Source organism: Ruditapes philippinarum, unplaced genomic scaffold, assembly GCF_026571515.1.
Source record: "Ruditapes philippinarum isolate M1 unplaced genomic scaffold, ASM2657151v2 ctg3864_1_1_1_1, whole genome shotgun sequence".
In the NCBI taxonomy this organism is placed as follows: domain Eukaryota; kingdom Metazoa; phylum Mollusca; class Bivalvia; order Venerida; family Veneridae; genus Ruditapes; species Ruditapes philippinarum.
In genome coordinates, this window is record NW_026859228.1 from 188784 (window position 1) to 201768 (window position 12985).

At 32.1% G+C, this 12985-nt stretch overlaps 1 protein-coding gene across 1 annotated transcript; it reads left to right on the forward strand.

Moving 5' to 3' along the window:
- The first annotated feature begins 9083 nt into the window (after positions 1 to 9083).
- Positions 9084 to 10841, forward strand: LOC132755694 (uncharacterized). Its single transcript, XM_060746584.1, has one exon. It carries the CDS (start codon positions 9084 to 9086, stop codon positions 10839 to 10841), a length of 1758 nt encoding a protein of 585 aa, XP_060602567.1.
- Positions 10842 to 12985: the final 2144 nt, after the last annotated feature.

Below are 12985 nucleotides of genomic sequence, written 5' to 3' on the forward strand. Positions count from 1 at the left end.
GGACCCGGTGGTTCAAAACATCGGTTAGTCGTAACCAACGGATAAATCATATCCACTGGCTAAAAATTGTCTAGTTGAACAAACAATGTTGCTCAAAAGTTATCTAAGGGATAAATTCAATGGTTAAATTTAACCAGTCTACGACCACCGGGTAATGCCCCTAACCATTATCATGAAAAAATATACTACATTCTTCTTACAATTTTCTTGACTAAATAATTTCTTGTGAAATGCATATAATCAAACTGAAAAAAAATTCTAGAAAGGTGATTTTGGAATTCTTTTTTAATTACTTTTCTTTATTAAGAAATTTCAGTAAAACAGTCATAACTCTCTTATTTTTAAGCTCACCTAACCGCGAAGTGGTCAAGGTGAGGTATAGTGATGGGGCTATGTCCGACGTCCGTCGTCGTGCGTTGTGCGTCGTCAACATTTGGGTTGTTAACACTTTAGCAGTCACAGTTTTTATTGTATCATTATCAAACTTTGTCAGAATGTTTGTTTAAAAAATACAGGTCAAGTTCGAATATGGGTCATCTCGGGTAAAAAACTAGGTCACTGTAGCTAAAAATAGAAATAGCTTGTTAACACTCTAGTGGCTGCAGTTTTAATACAAATATCCTGGAAAGTGGTCATAAAGGTTGTTTTGCTGATTTCTATGTCAAATTCGAATATGGGTCATCTCCGGTCAAAACTAGGTCACAGGAGGTAAAAATTGAAAAATCTCTCTAGTGGCTGCAGTTTTGTTCAAAATATTCTGAAAAATTGTCAAGGAGGTTGTTTTGAAGATTTTTAGATTAACTTCGAAAACGGGTCGTATCGGGTCAAAAACTAGGTCACATGAGCTAAAAATAGAAAGATCTTGTCTAGGTCGAATTTTGATATGGGTCATCTTCGGTTAAAAACTAGGTCAAAGAGCTAAAAATAGAAAAATCTTGTTAACACTCAAGTTACTGCAGTTTTGATCCAATTATTCTGGAAATTGATCAGGAAGGTTTCTTTAATGATTTCTAGGCCAAATTCGAGTATGGGTTATCCCGGGTGAAAAACTAGGTCACAGAAGCTAAAAATAGAAAGCTCTTGTTAAAACTCTAGCGGCTGCAGTTTTGATCCAAATATCTTGGAAATTTGTCAAGAGGGTTTTTTTCGTAATTTTTGGGTCAATTTCGAATTTTAGTCATCTCCGGTCAAAAATTAGGTCACAGGAGCATAAAATAGAAAAATCTTGTTAACACTCTAGTGACAGCAGTTTTGATACAAGTATCCTGCAAATTGGTCAGGAAAGTTTCTTTAATGATTTTATGGGGCATCTCGGGTCAAAAACTAGGTCACAGGAGCTAAAAATAGAAAGCTCTTGTTAACATTCTATTGGCTGCAGTTTTGATCCAGATATCCTGAAAATTGGTGAAGAATGTTGTTTAGATGATTTCTTTGTCAAGTTCGAATATGGGTCGTCTCTGGTCAAAAACTAGGTCACATGAGCTAAAAATAGAAATATCTTGTAAACACTCTAGTAACGGCAGTTTCGATCCAAATATTCTGAAAATTATTCAGCAATGTTGTTTTGATAATTTCTAGATCAAGTTTGAAAATAGGTCGTCTCTTGTCAAAAGCTAGGTTACATGAGCTAAAAATAGAAAAAAATCTTGTTAACACTCTATTGGCTGCAGTATTGATCCAAATATCCTGGAAATTGATAAGGAGATTGCTTTGATGATTTCTAGGTCAGGTTTTAATATGGGTCATCTCCGGTCAAAAACTAGGCCACAGACACTAAAAATAGAACAATATTTTTAGCACTCTAGTGGCTGCAGTTTTTATCAAAATATATTGAAATTGATCAGGAAAATTGTATTTGCTGATTTCTAGGTAAAGTTTTTATATGGGTCATCTCTGCTCAAAAACTAGGTCACATGAGCTAAAAATAGAAAAATCTTGTTAACACTATAGTGGAAATTTATTAGGAAGGTTGTTTTGATGTATAACTAGATCAAGTTCGAATACGGGTCATCTCCAGTCGATTATAAAACCACATTGATTATTGCTGATAGAGTGGCTATAAAGAATTGTTGTCACATAAATAATCTAGCCAGACTTAGGTGCCAAAATGTTTTTCTTATATATTTCCTTTGAGGTTATAAAATAAGATTTCATTAGCAATTTGTGTCGAAAATAAATTATATCACAGTAGTTCATTTTATGTTAATATAGCTATGTATTTCATCAATATAATTAAAATAACATTGTTGTTCACCTAAACGTAGTCTCAATTTTCAAAACTAAAATGCTGAAATTATCACAGCCTATAAGGAAGTGTTTCATATGGTCTTTATATGGAAGTTTTTTCTTTTTCAGAACGACCTAAACTTCATCTTTAAAATCTAAAAAAAAAAATGAAAATATCACAGTTACTAAAAATGAAATCATCACGGATAAGGGTTGAATAATTGGGCTAATGGTATCACTTCGAATTATTTCGAATTATTTCATCAAATACTAACTCCACTATTGCATGTGTCTGAAAAGGATTAGAAAAAACGTAATTTCAAGCTCAATGTTAATCATTTACAAGAGCATGATTGTCTCTAAAAGTAGCTTCTATCATGTATATAACTACCCATATTTTGTCATGTATTATGACAGATCCCAGTATACCAGTTGTCTGGAGGTAAAGGGAAACTACTAGATTGTCGAATCCATAGTTTAATTTTGTACGGTTATTTTATATTTTAATTAAAGGAAGAATATCATTTGGTTATCCTTCAAACAAAGATACCATGAGTGTTTGTTTATTTCATAAACAAGAAAACAAAAACAAGTTAAAAATCTTATATTTTGTTTATCGATTGATCGTCCAGTTAATGTTTAAACGCTCTGTGCATGTATATGTATACTATCTATCTCTGACACATTTCCAACAGAAAGGTTTCCAAACTATGACACAATTTAGGTAATTTAGAATTAATCCTCACATAATGTTTTATAGAAACAAACACCTTTTGCAACATAAACGTCCAAACAATTTCTAAAGTTGCTCTAGAAAAACAGAATATCAAAGTTGTCATTCAAACTAACACTGACCGTTTAAAACGTATTTGTTTAAAGTTGCTCTTAAAACTGGTCAGATATAGATAAGATCAAACGAAGCAAAGTTATAAAAACTGATAGGAAAAAAATTTTAAATCAATATTTGAAGAATCAATTATGAAGGTAATTACTGTCTATAACAGATGAAAGGATTCTTAATTGTGTGTAACAAAGAACCTGTTGAGCAGCCTAAGATATGTTATTTTATAACCAAAGAAAGCAAACAATGGTAATACTTAAGCACACTGTGATAGAGAACATTATGTACGTTAGTTGCTAAAAGAGAAAAAAATATTAGAGTGGAATGAGCTTGAAAGATACACAGGAACGTTCGGTCATTAATTCATTTTTGAAATCTTAGATTCATATATAGAAAGATAGAAACTTAATGCATAAAATAAGACCATTCAAATGATATGACGTTGTAGCAACTGGATATTTTAATTTGTTGCATTGTCCACTTGCTTTATTTTTATCACTACTTACATAATATTCTCGTAATGTGCGTCTCTTGTGCACAGGCTAAATAAACCGTAATCGCGACTTTAACCTTTTCCTAGCAGTTTTCATTACTGTTAAAGGACTTTATATTTTCCCAACTCTGCGTTTAGAATCAACATTCAGAAAATTGCTTATTCCAAGACTAATGCATTCTATTTCGTAGATTCCTTTCTAAACACGCTTACCTTAGTAAGTTGCAAATATCTGAACAAACCTCCACATCGATATTATGTCGGAACGTTTCTTAAATAGCCGCATGTGTAATGAAAAGTAGTTTTATACTTAAGTTTTTGATACCATATCTACATTCTTTGATACTGAAGAAAGGATGGGATTTTATAGAAACGTTTGAAAAGACATTCAGTCTTAACGATCTTTAGATAAATCATAAACTTATATCATTTCTTTCTTTAATTTGTTGTTGTTTGTTATAGTTTAGATGCACAAAATATGTTTGCAAATAAGTTCGGTTGCTGAGAAGCTGTTCGAAAATATCACAGAACTTCTATATTCAAAGTTAGTTTGATGGAAACAATTCGGAAATGAAATATATAACATGTATCCTGTTAACCGTGACTCCCGACCAAACATCGTATGCTTTCCGTGCAAGAGGAAAAACAGGGAAAGTGAAAGAAAAGGGCTGGACCATGCCTAGACATCTTGATTTACTCTTTAACTGACAACATATATAGTTTGTAATATTTACATTACGAAAGACAACATTTCTCTTAGTATAGTATACACAACGTTTCCTGATTCGAAAGTGTGTCTATAAGCTTATATCGAACTAAAATAAATTCTGTATAAACCAATGTGTCCTGGTTGAAGGCATGCGAGCTGTTAACATTGATTCAATTACTACAGGTCTTCAGTTACCCACTTGCAAATGTCTGTGAAGTTGTTTTTTATATATATTGCTGTTTTCAAGTAATCGTGTAGGGGTCTTTAAATAACTACAATGTACTCTGAAACTACTGTAACAGAAAGTGATTAGCCTTAGTCACCTTTATAGAGCCAAGCAGTCTGCCTGCTTGTAGTCACGCGAGAGGGCTTAATTTTCGTACTTAATTTTGAGGTCCTTTAATCTTTAAACGAACTGTGTCAAATTTAAAGAACATTAATGGTCATTATCATATTTAACTCAAACATAAATCTATTGAACTAATTGCTAAAGTGGTCACTAACTGATACTATCCTATGCCGTTTTATTTTTTTAGTTCAAACTGTGCTTAAGTTAGCATGCATAATTTGCGTTCTGAAATGCTTTATCTTGATGTACTACAGTTTCAATTATATTGATTATCCTGAAGACATTTTAATCAAAGGGATAAAACTAATACAAATTCTTATGTTACTTTTACGTCATGATTTATTCCCTTTTTATTGCACCATGCCATTTAGCATGATATAGCATGAATCAGTGAAAGCATAGTCTTATTTGAAAGACCCTGCTAAAAGAGAACATTCTTCAAGCTAAAATTTTGATACATGATTCGAACCTGATATATTATAGATTTCACAAAATATGAAGCACCTTAAGAAACATATATTATATCTACAATATTCTATCTACAATATTCATTTAAGTATAAGATAGATAATGTTTTGTTTAATTAGAGTTCATTCCCCTGTTACGTTCTTTTGAACTTCCGCGTTCCAAAGTAAACCATAAGACTATTTATTACAAGGTAAGAAATTTTAATTAATTTAAAATTAATATCATATCAAATCAAATTTTATGAGTATACTAACAAAATAGATTTTATTACATGATGTATTTGTCGTCATAATGATAAAAAGGTATATTTGAAGTGTTCAAGACAAGTCACATACCACAACTTTTTGTTTTGTTCCTTTTTATATTTTCATTTTTATCTTTCTAAATTATAAACCATATCGAGGTAAAAATCAAAGCAAATTAACAATTTGCGAAATTTTGCTAATTGTGATAAATGTTTATAAATTTGCTACATAAAATATTGAACAAGTCACGTGACATTAAATATTTTACTTAAGTACACTGATACAAACTCCTACGCATTGGTCACCCTTTGCTTCGCTATATACCGAAGCCAGTCAATAATCGCTTGATAATCTTATCAGGTAACTAAAAATTTTGCCAATCGGTAAACAAATATAAAATTTATAACTTATTTTATTTTCTTGTTTATGAAATAAACAAACACGCAAGGTATCTCAGTTTGAAGAATAGTTAAATGATATTTTCCCTTTAATCAAAACATAAAATAAACGTACTTTAAGGACTCTCCACTAGTATTTTCCTTTTACCTCTTGACAACTGGTATAGAGTGAAAATCTCTTTGATATTTGATGTCAGTACATAACGCTTTATCATTTTTTTTCTCTAAATATTGAGTTATCTAATGGTGCAACACAAATCTATCTCACACTAAATACAACCAAAGTGTTTCTTAAAATGATGATATTACATGCAAATGGTTAAATACGGACGGAAAGTGAATTCTTATTTGAAACTTATATCAACCTCCTTCAGATTCGACACTGGCAGACAAATGGGATATAAGGGGAAACAACTTAACCATCTACCCGGTACTTAAAATTGGAACACTGTGTAATGTGGACTGAAAACTCGCATTAAATACTCAGAAGTAGTGAATCTGATGAATAATTTTGATATTTGTTGTGTTACTGAAACAAAGCTGAACGTCACTTATGTTATATCTTTACAAAACTATGAATTTATTTCTAAACCAAGAGAACAATCGAATATACGAAAATTAGGTGGAATTGGTGTATTTGTACACAATATTATTTCTCGTTACACAGAAATCTTAGATAGCGATTGTGAGTACATTTTGTGATTACAAATAACCAAAAATATTTTATTCTTTAGAATTGCTATTGTGTATGTTCTGCGTTTTACAATATTGATTAATTGTCACATATCCAGCAATATTTTGTTCAAAATTGAACCAAATTATTATAATTAATGTGTCCTTGACTTGCGATACAAATGCACATACAGGAATGTTACCCGATAACCCGAAAATATCATTTTTAGCAAAATATTTTGACTATGACCCTGAAATGATGCATTTCTATGAGGCAAACAATACACTTAAAGAATGGAATAAATCATTAAGCAGGTTCTCACACGATAAGGAAAAAACAGTACTTAAATAAATAGACATTTGTAATAATAATAATTTTTTCATTTGTTATGGCAGAACAGAAAAAGTTGCCAACATTGGCAAATGTACTTTTCGCAACGCTTCGATAATTGACTATTGTATTTCAAATGTTTATTTATTACAAAAAATTCTCAATTTTGAAATCATCGAAGTAGACAGTCCATGCATTTCGAGGGCCATTGTATTTTATCAATAAACTTAAATATTATGAAGAATGCGCGAATTAATTAATTTAGAAACGAAGAAAGCGTTCGCCAGCCATCACATAACTGTACAGCGACAACACAAAAAAAAGTTTTAATATAGTATCTGCAAAAATCAATGCTATATTTCAGTTTTCTGCGGTTAAAACTTTTCACTCAAAATCACATCTCAATTATAATAGCCCGTGTCAGAAACAAAAAAAATAAAAACACGGTAAACAAATTGTGGTTCGCCCCTATAGGTAGGAATAAAATACAATCTAGCTCGAAAAAAGTATAAGTAATTGAAATCAGACATTAATAAATTAAACCTAAAGACATCTAGCAAAAATAACAAAAAAGTAATGAATAGTTTCACCATGTAGAATAAAAACAATAATGAAAAACGTTACGAAAAGGCCGAAAGATTATTGGAAATATTCAAATAGTATGAAACCGAAACAAAAACATAATTACCCCCTAAATATGAATTAGTCTAGCGAAAATGAGGCCCAATTTCATTTTTAATGACGACGATGAAATTATAAATATGCCAAAAACACAGAAAGAAATTGAAAAAAGTTATCTAAAATCAAACACTGGCAAAACCCATTCAGAAGACATGATATTAAATGAATATCTAAAAAGCTCAAAATATTTAATGATACCTTTCTATGATTGTTTTTTAATAAAGTTTTAGATACAGGAAAATTGCCGGACAACTGGTTTGTAGGTACAATTAAACCGATTTTAAAAATAAAGTTTATCATGTACAATTATATTTAATCGTTTATATCAATAAATAACGATAAATCAGCATTTTTGCAATAGAAAAATCGGACGCCAGGGGGACCATTTATCTTCCCTGATAATTAGTTTTTACCTAAATGACCTTGAACATTTTTTATGTCATGCGGTAATGAAGTAATTGAGGTAAAAGCTAACAGTAATGAAACACACTTTCTATTTAAAGTTCTAATCCTATTGTACGCAGACGATACTGTTAAAAATTCACTTAAAAAATCACTAAACGGTTTCAATGACTATTGCAAGTACTGAAAGCTATAATACAGAAAAAAATGTCATGAAATTTGGCACAAGAAAAATACGTCGATACTCTATTTTAATTGAAATACATACTTCTTAAGAACAATCACCAAAACTATAAAAGTACCCCATTCTTTATACTACATGGCGAGCTAGGCCGTTACCCTATCGAAATAACAAACAAATCAATAATGATATCCTTCTGGGACAAACATGTAACCCAGAAAAATACGAAATTATCATAACTCTGTTACGTGGTGCTTTTTCAAATAACTTTAAAATATCTTATTTATTTAAATGGATGAAACAAAATAATTACATTACAATACTGGCTACTCTTATCTGTGGTTACAGCAAAAATCTTTGTCGAGCAATAGCATAGCGAAAATGATCAAAAAAATCTTTAGTAAATCAATTCATTTAAAAGTGGTCATCAGATTGGATAAAATTAAGATAGAAAATATGCCCCTTTCTCAAAGAAATTTAAATTTTAAAACTACTTAAAGATATTACCGCAATATAAGGGAAATAAGGTTCTAAGATTTAGGACATCAAACCATAAATGACCAGTTGAAACCGGTCGATCGAAAACCAGACGCACCGAATACAGTGAAAGAAAATGCTTAAAATGCCAATCCGGTATAGGAGATGATTTCCATACGCTTCTTCGATGTAAATATTATAAGCACCCCTATCCAAAACAAATATATATATATATATCTAACATTATTTCATTACTAAAGAAGAGATATAATAAAATACTGTGAGCTAATGAACACCGTCAATGAGACAACTCATCTAGGGCTATAATCATATATCAGTTATCATTAACTCAACTTGAGATTAAGATGAATTCAATAAACCTATGTCAATTGTCATTATTATACAATTATTGACTAGTGAGCCATTGAATATGATGTGATATTCACCGGCAGATGACATATTGACCGAGGCGATAGCCGAGGTCAATATGACTTTCTGCCGGTGAATATCACATCATATTCAATGGCTCACTAGTCAATAATTGTTTTATTATATGAATAACAAATATTAATATAAATAAATACTTTTCATGTAATATTTTTAGGCTGGGATGGAGGTCCCTGGGAAATTAGATCCAGGAGCTGTAAGTGCTGAAGACTCGACATTAGTATGTCTCCCGTGTGAAAATGATGGTTTGAAGGAACCAGCTTATGGCTTCTGCCAAGACTGCCAAGAGCATCTATGTGAAACATGCTTCAAACATCACAGACGGCCACGCCCAATGAGAAATCATGTCCTCATTGACAAAGAATCTATGCCAAAAACCCAGGTAAATGCACCAATAGCATCTGGCATGTCTGGGGATAAAGCTGATTTTTGCAAGAAACACCAAGACAAACCACTAGAATTTTATTGTCGGGATCACACATCAGTTGATTGTTATGTATGCGTTACATTAGAACACAAACAGTGTAAGGTGGACTATATTCCTGATGTTTCTGGAATCCTGTCTGACGAGATGACAGATATATTAGAACAAATGGAAGCATTGATAACAAAATGTAAATCAAACATATTTTATGTTAGCAAAGCTGCGCAAGATCTAGACCAGAGTCATGCCAAAGTTGTTGAAGATATCAAAGTCTTCAGGAAAGAGATAAATGAATGTTTGGACAAAATGGAAACCAGAATATTAAAGGAAGCTGACACAATAGTAAAAGAAGCAAAGTGTAGTCAGGAAACCGTAAAAGCTGCTTCCTTAGAGATAACTGAAGAACTTGAATGTTCACATTCGTTGTTAAGGTCATTACAAGAACAGAACAAGCAAAATAAGCTTTTTATCGAGATAAAAAACGTCGGAAAAAGTCTGCCAATACTGACAGATAAGGAAAAGAACGCATTGCATGCAAATACAACAAACGATTGTATTCAATTTACCCGCAACGCAAGCATTATAGATTTTCTTAAGACTGAGAATAGTTATGGAACATTGGCAACATTTGTGCAACCATACCCAGATAGAGCAATAGATTTACAATATATAGATACAATAGACATTAAACAGATATCAGAAAAAGAAAAATGTAGTATTACTGGAATGGTTATGGTTACTCCTACGAAAATGGTTGTTGCTGATAACAAAAACAAAAACGTAACACTGATCGACATTGAAAAAAATGTAGTTGTAACAGAGGTAAAGATGTCTTTAGGTCCGGTGGATGTTATAACTCTTCCAGAAAAAAAGCTTGCTGTAACTTTGAATGGTGAAACTTTTCTTCAGATATTGTCTTATTCTGACGCGAAACTTTCATTATATAAACTTATAGATGTAAGAAACAAGTGCAATGGTGTTGCTTATAGCCGGGGAAAACTTATTGTCTCCTCCGCGGAATCAAAGAAAATAATCATTATCAATCTTGAAGGAGAAATTCTTGATGTTCTTGGTTCTCCTACTATATTCTATGGGCCTACCAGAGTTTTGATCAGCAATGATGAATCGTTTATATATGTATCGGATACAGATTGGAAACAAAAAAGCAAGGTTTTGAAAATGGATTGGAAAGGAAATGTTAACACCGTTTTTGAAGAACCAAAATATCAATCTCCTTACGGCCAAGAACAATTAGAAGATGAGACTATACTGATATGTTGCAGAAACAGTCACACTATTCTGAGACTGTCAAGCAGCTTAAAAAAATGTGACATTATTGGACTAGAGAAAGCAAATATCTATTTACCAACAGCTGTAACATACTGTGAAGCAGAACAAAAACTGTACGTTAGTTGTCCATCACAGAAAGAAAAACCACGGGCTGATATTGTGAAAGTATTCCATGTTAAATGGATACAAAGGAATATGTCGTCATGACAATAAATTTCTTTATAGAATAGATTTTGCAGTATTAGGTTATGTTTAGTGGAGAACAATAGTTTTCATGCATTAATTCGGCGAATCATAGAGCACTGAGATTATAACTTGGCTCCGGTTAGTACACTCTTAATGTATCGGTACAAGGTGAAATAGGATAAAAACATTGTTGATGGAAAACGTTTTGTAATCATTAAAGCCGTTTTTTAAGTTATGATGATTACAGAGTAAATAAATGTATATTTGCATGGGCTTTGGATAAAGGAAAACTAGATGCAGAAATAGGTGTTTTATTGCCAGAGAATAGTTGAATACCCTATGAACATTCAATAACCGTTTTTACGCAAGGAATAAGAACAATTTACTGATGTTTTATTGGAATGTCACACAGCTCACTGATTTGAATGGATATCGCCTAAATAAGCATGGGACATGTAAAACTTTCAATCATTCTTATGCTGTTGAACACTATTGCAAAATTAATTTTCCATTTTCGTCATATATCTTCCTTCTCTAAGTTTAGTTGCGGTGTGGCACCAATTAGGTCAGGGACTGGGAGAAAATCTTCCAGAAACATAAAAAGCATGTCAGTTGTTAGCTCGACTTTTTGTTTTGAATAAAAAAAATAGAGGTATTGTGATAGTCACGGCGGCGTTGCCGTTGTCGGTGCCGTTGCCGTCCGCAAACTAATACTTGAATCATAACTTGTTTAGTTCTTGGTGTATTGTCTTCATACTTGGCCACATCAACCCTTGGGACAAGACCTTTCAGTAGACCACACTAACCTTGACCTTCATTCATAAATGACCTTGACCTTCAAGGTAAAAAGTCCAAATTTTGCTTGTTCTTGCTATTATTGGCTGTAACTTTGTTTTTATGCCCCGGGGCATATAGTAATTGAACCGTCCGTCCGTCCGTCTGTCCGTATTAGGTTAACCTAGAACGGCAAGTTGGATTTTTCTTAAGTTCTACCTGTTCCAATGTCTTCTAAGTTTACACACTTACTAATCAATACAAAGTACATGATCTGGGCAAGTTACATAACTCTGGCTTTCATATTTACCAAGTTATTGCCCTTTTCAGCACTTAGAAAATGAATAATGGTTAACTTGGCAAGTTGGAAATATCTTAAGTTCTATTTATACTAATGGTTTTATAATTTCCACACTTACTTATCAATACAAAGTACATGATATTGCCAAGTTATATAACTGTGTCATCAATATTTCCAAGTTATTTCCCTTTTTCACTTTGAAAATAGGGCCTTGTCTGATTAACCTATTTTTGGCAAGTTGGATTTATTTTAAATTTCTCCTAATTGCTTAATTTCTTTAATGATATCTTTCATATTAAGTAGGTGGATACCTTTGATGGTCCTCTAATTTTTTGTGGAGTAAGCGGTCTCTAGGGTCAAGGTCATGGTCACTGGTTTAAAAAAATAAATATAAACATTTTTGCTCATACAGCCTTCATTGTTTAGTTGATGTCTTAGTTTAATACAAACATGCCAAGGGAGGTCCTCCTTCTTTGGGTGTAGTAAGGGGTCATTTGGGTCAAGGTCAATGTTACTACTGTCAAGGTCACCAATGTTAAAAATAGATTTTTACAGGTGTATTGACCTTATTCTATAGAAAAATATTATTTATAATTGATAGAAACATAAACTTTGATGGAGTTAGTGGTCAGTTGGGTCAAGGTCACCAGTGCTAAAATAGATTTTTACACATTTGCTCATACAGCCTTTATTAAGTGACAGATATATTTTATATTTGGTAGGAAGATAACTTGCATGGTATTCATTCTTTTGATTGGGGTAGGGATCAGTGGGTCAAGGTCACTTGTGCTAAAAATAGATTTTTACATTTTTGCCCATACAGCTTTTTTTATTGACAGATGTATTTCATATTTGGTAGGAAGTTAAATTGCATGGTATTCTTCCTTTGGATGGAATAAGGGGTCAGTTGGGTCATGGTCACCAGTGCTAAAAATAGATTTTTACACTTTTGCCCATACAGCCTTTATTTATTGACAGATGTATTTCATATTTGGTAGGACGATAACTTACATGGTATTCTTCTTTTGGAAAGAGTTAGGGGTCAGTTTGGTCAAGGTCAGTAGTGCTCAAAATAGATTTTTACACTTTT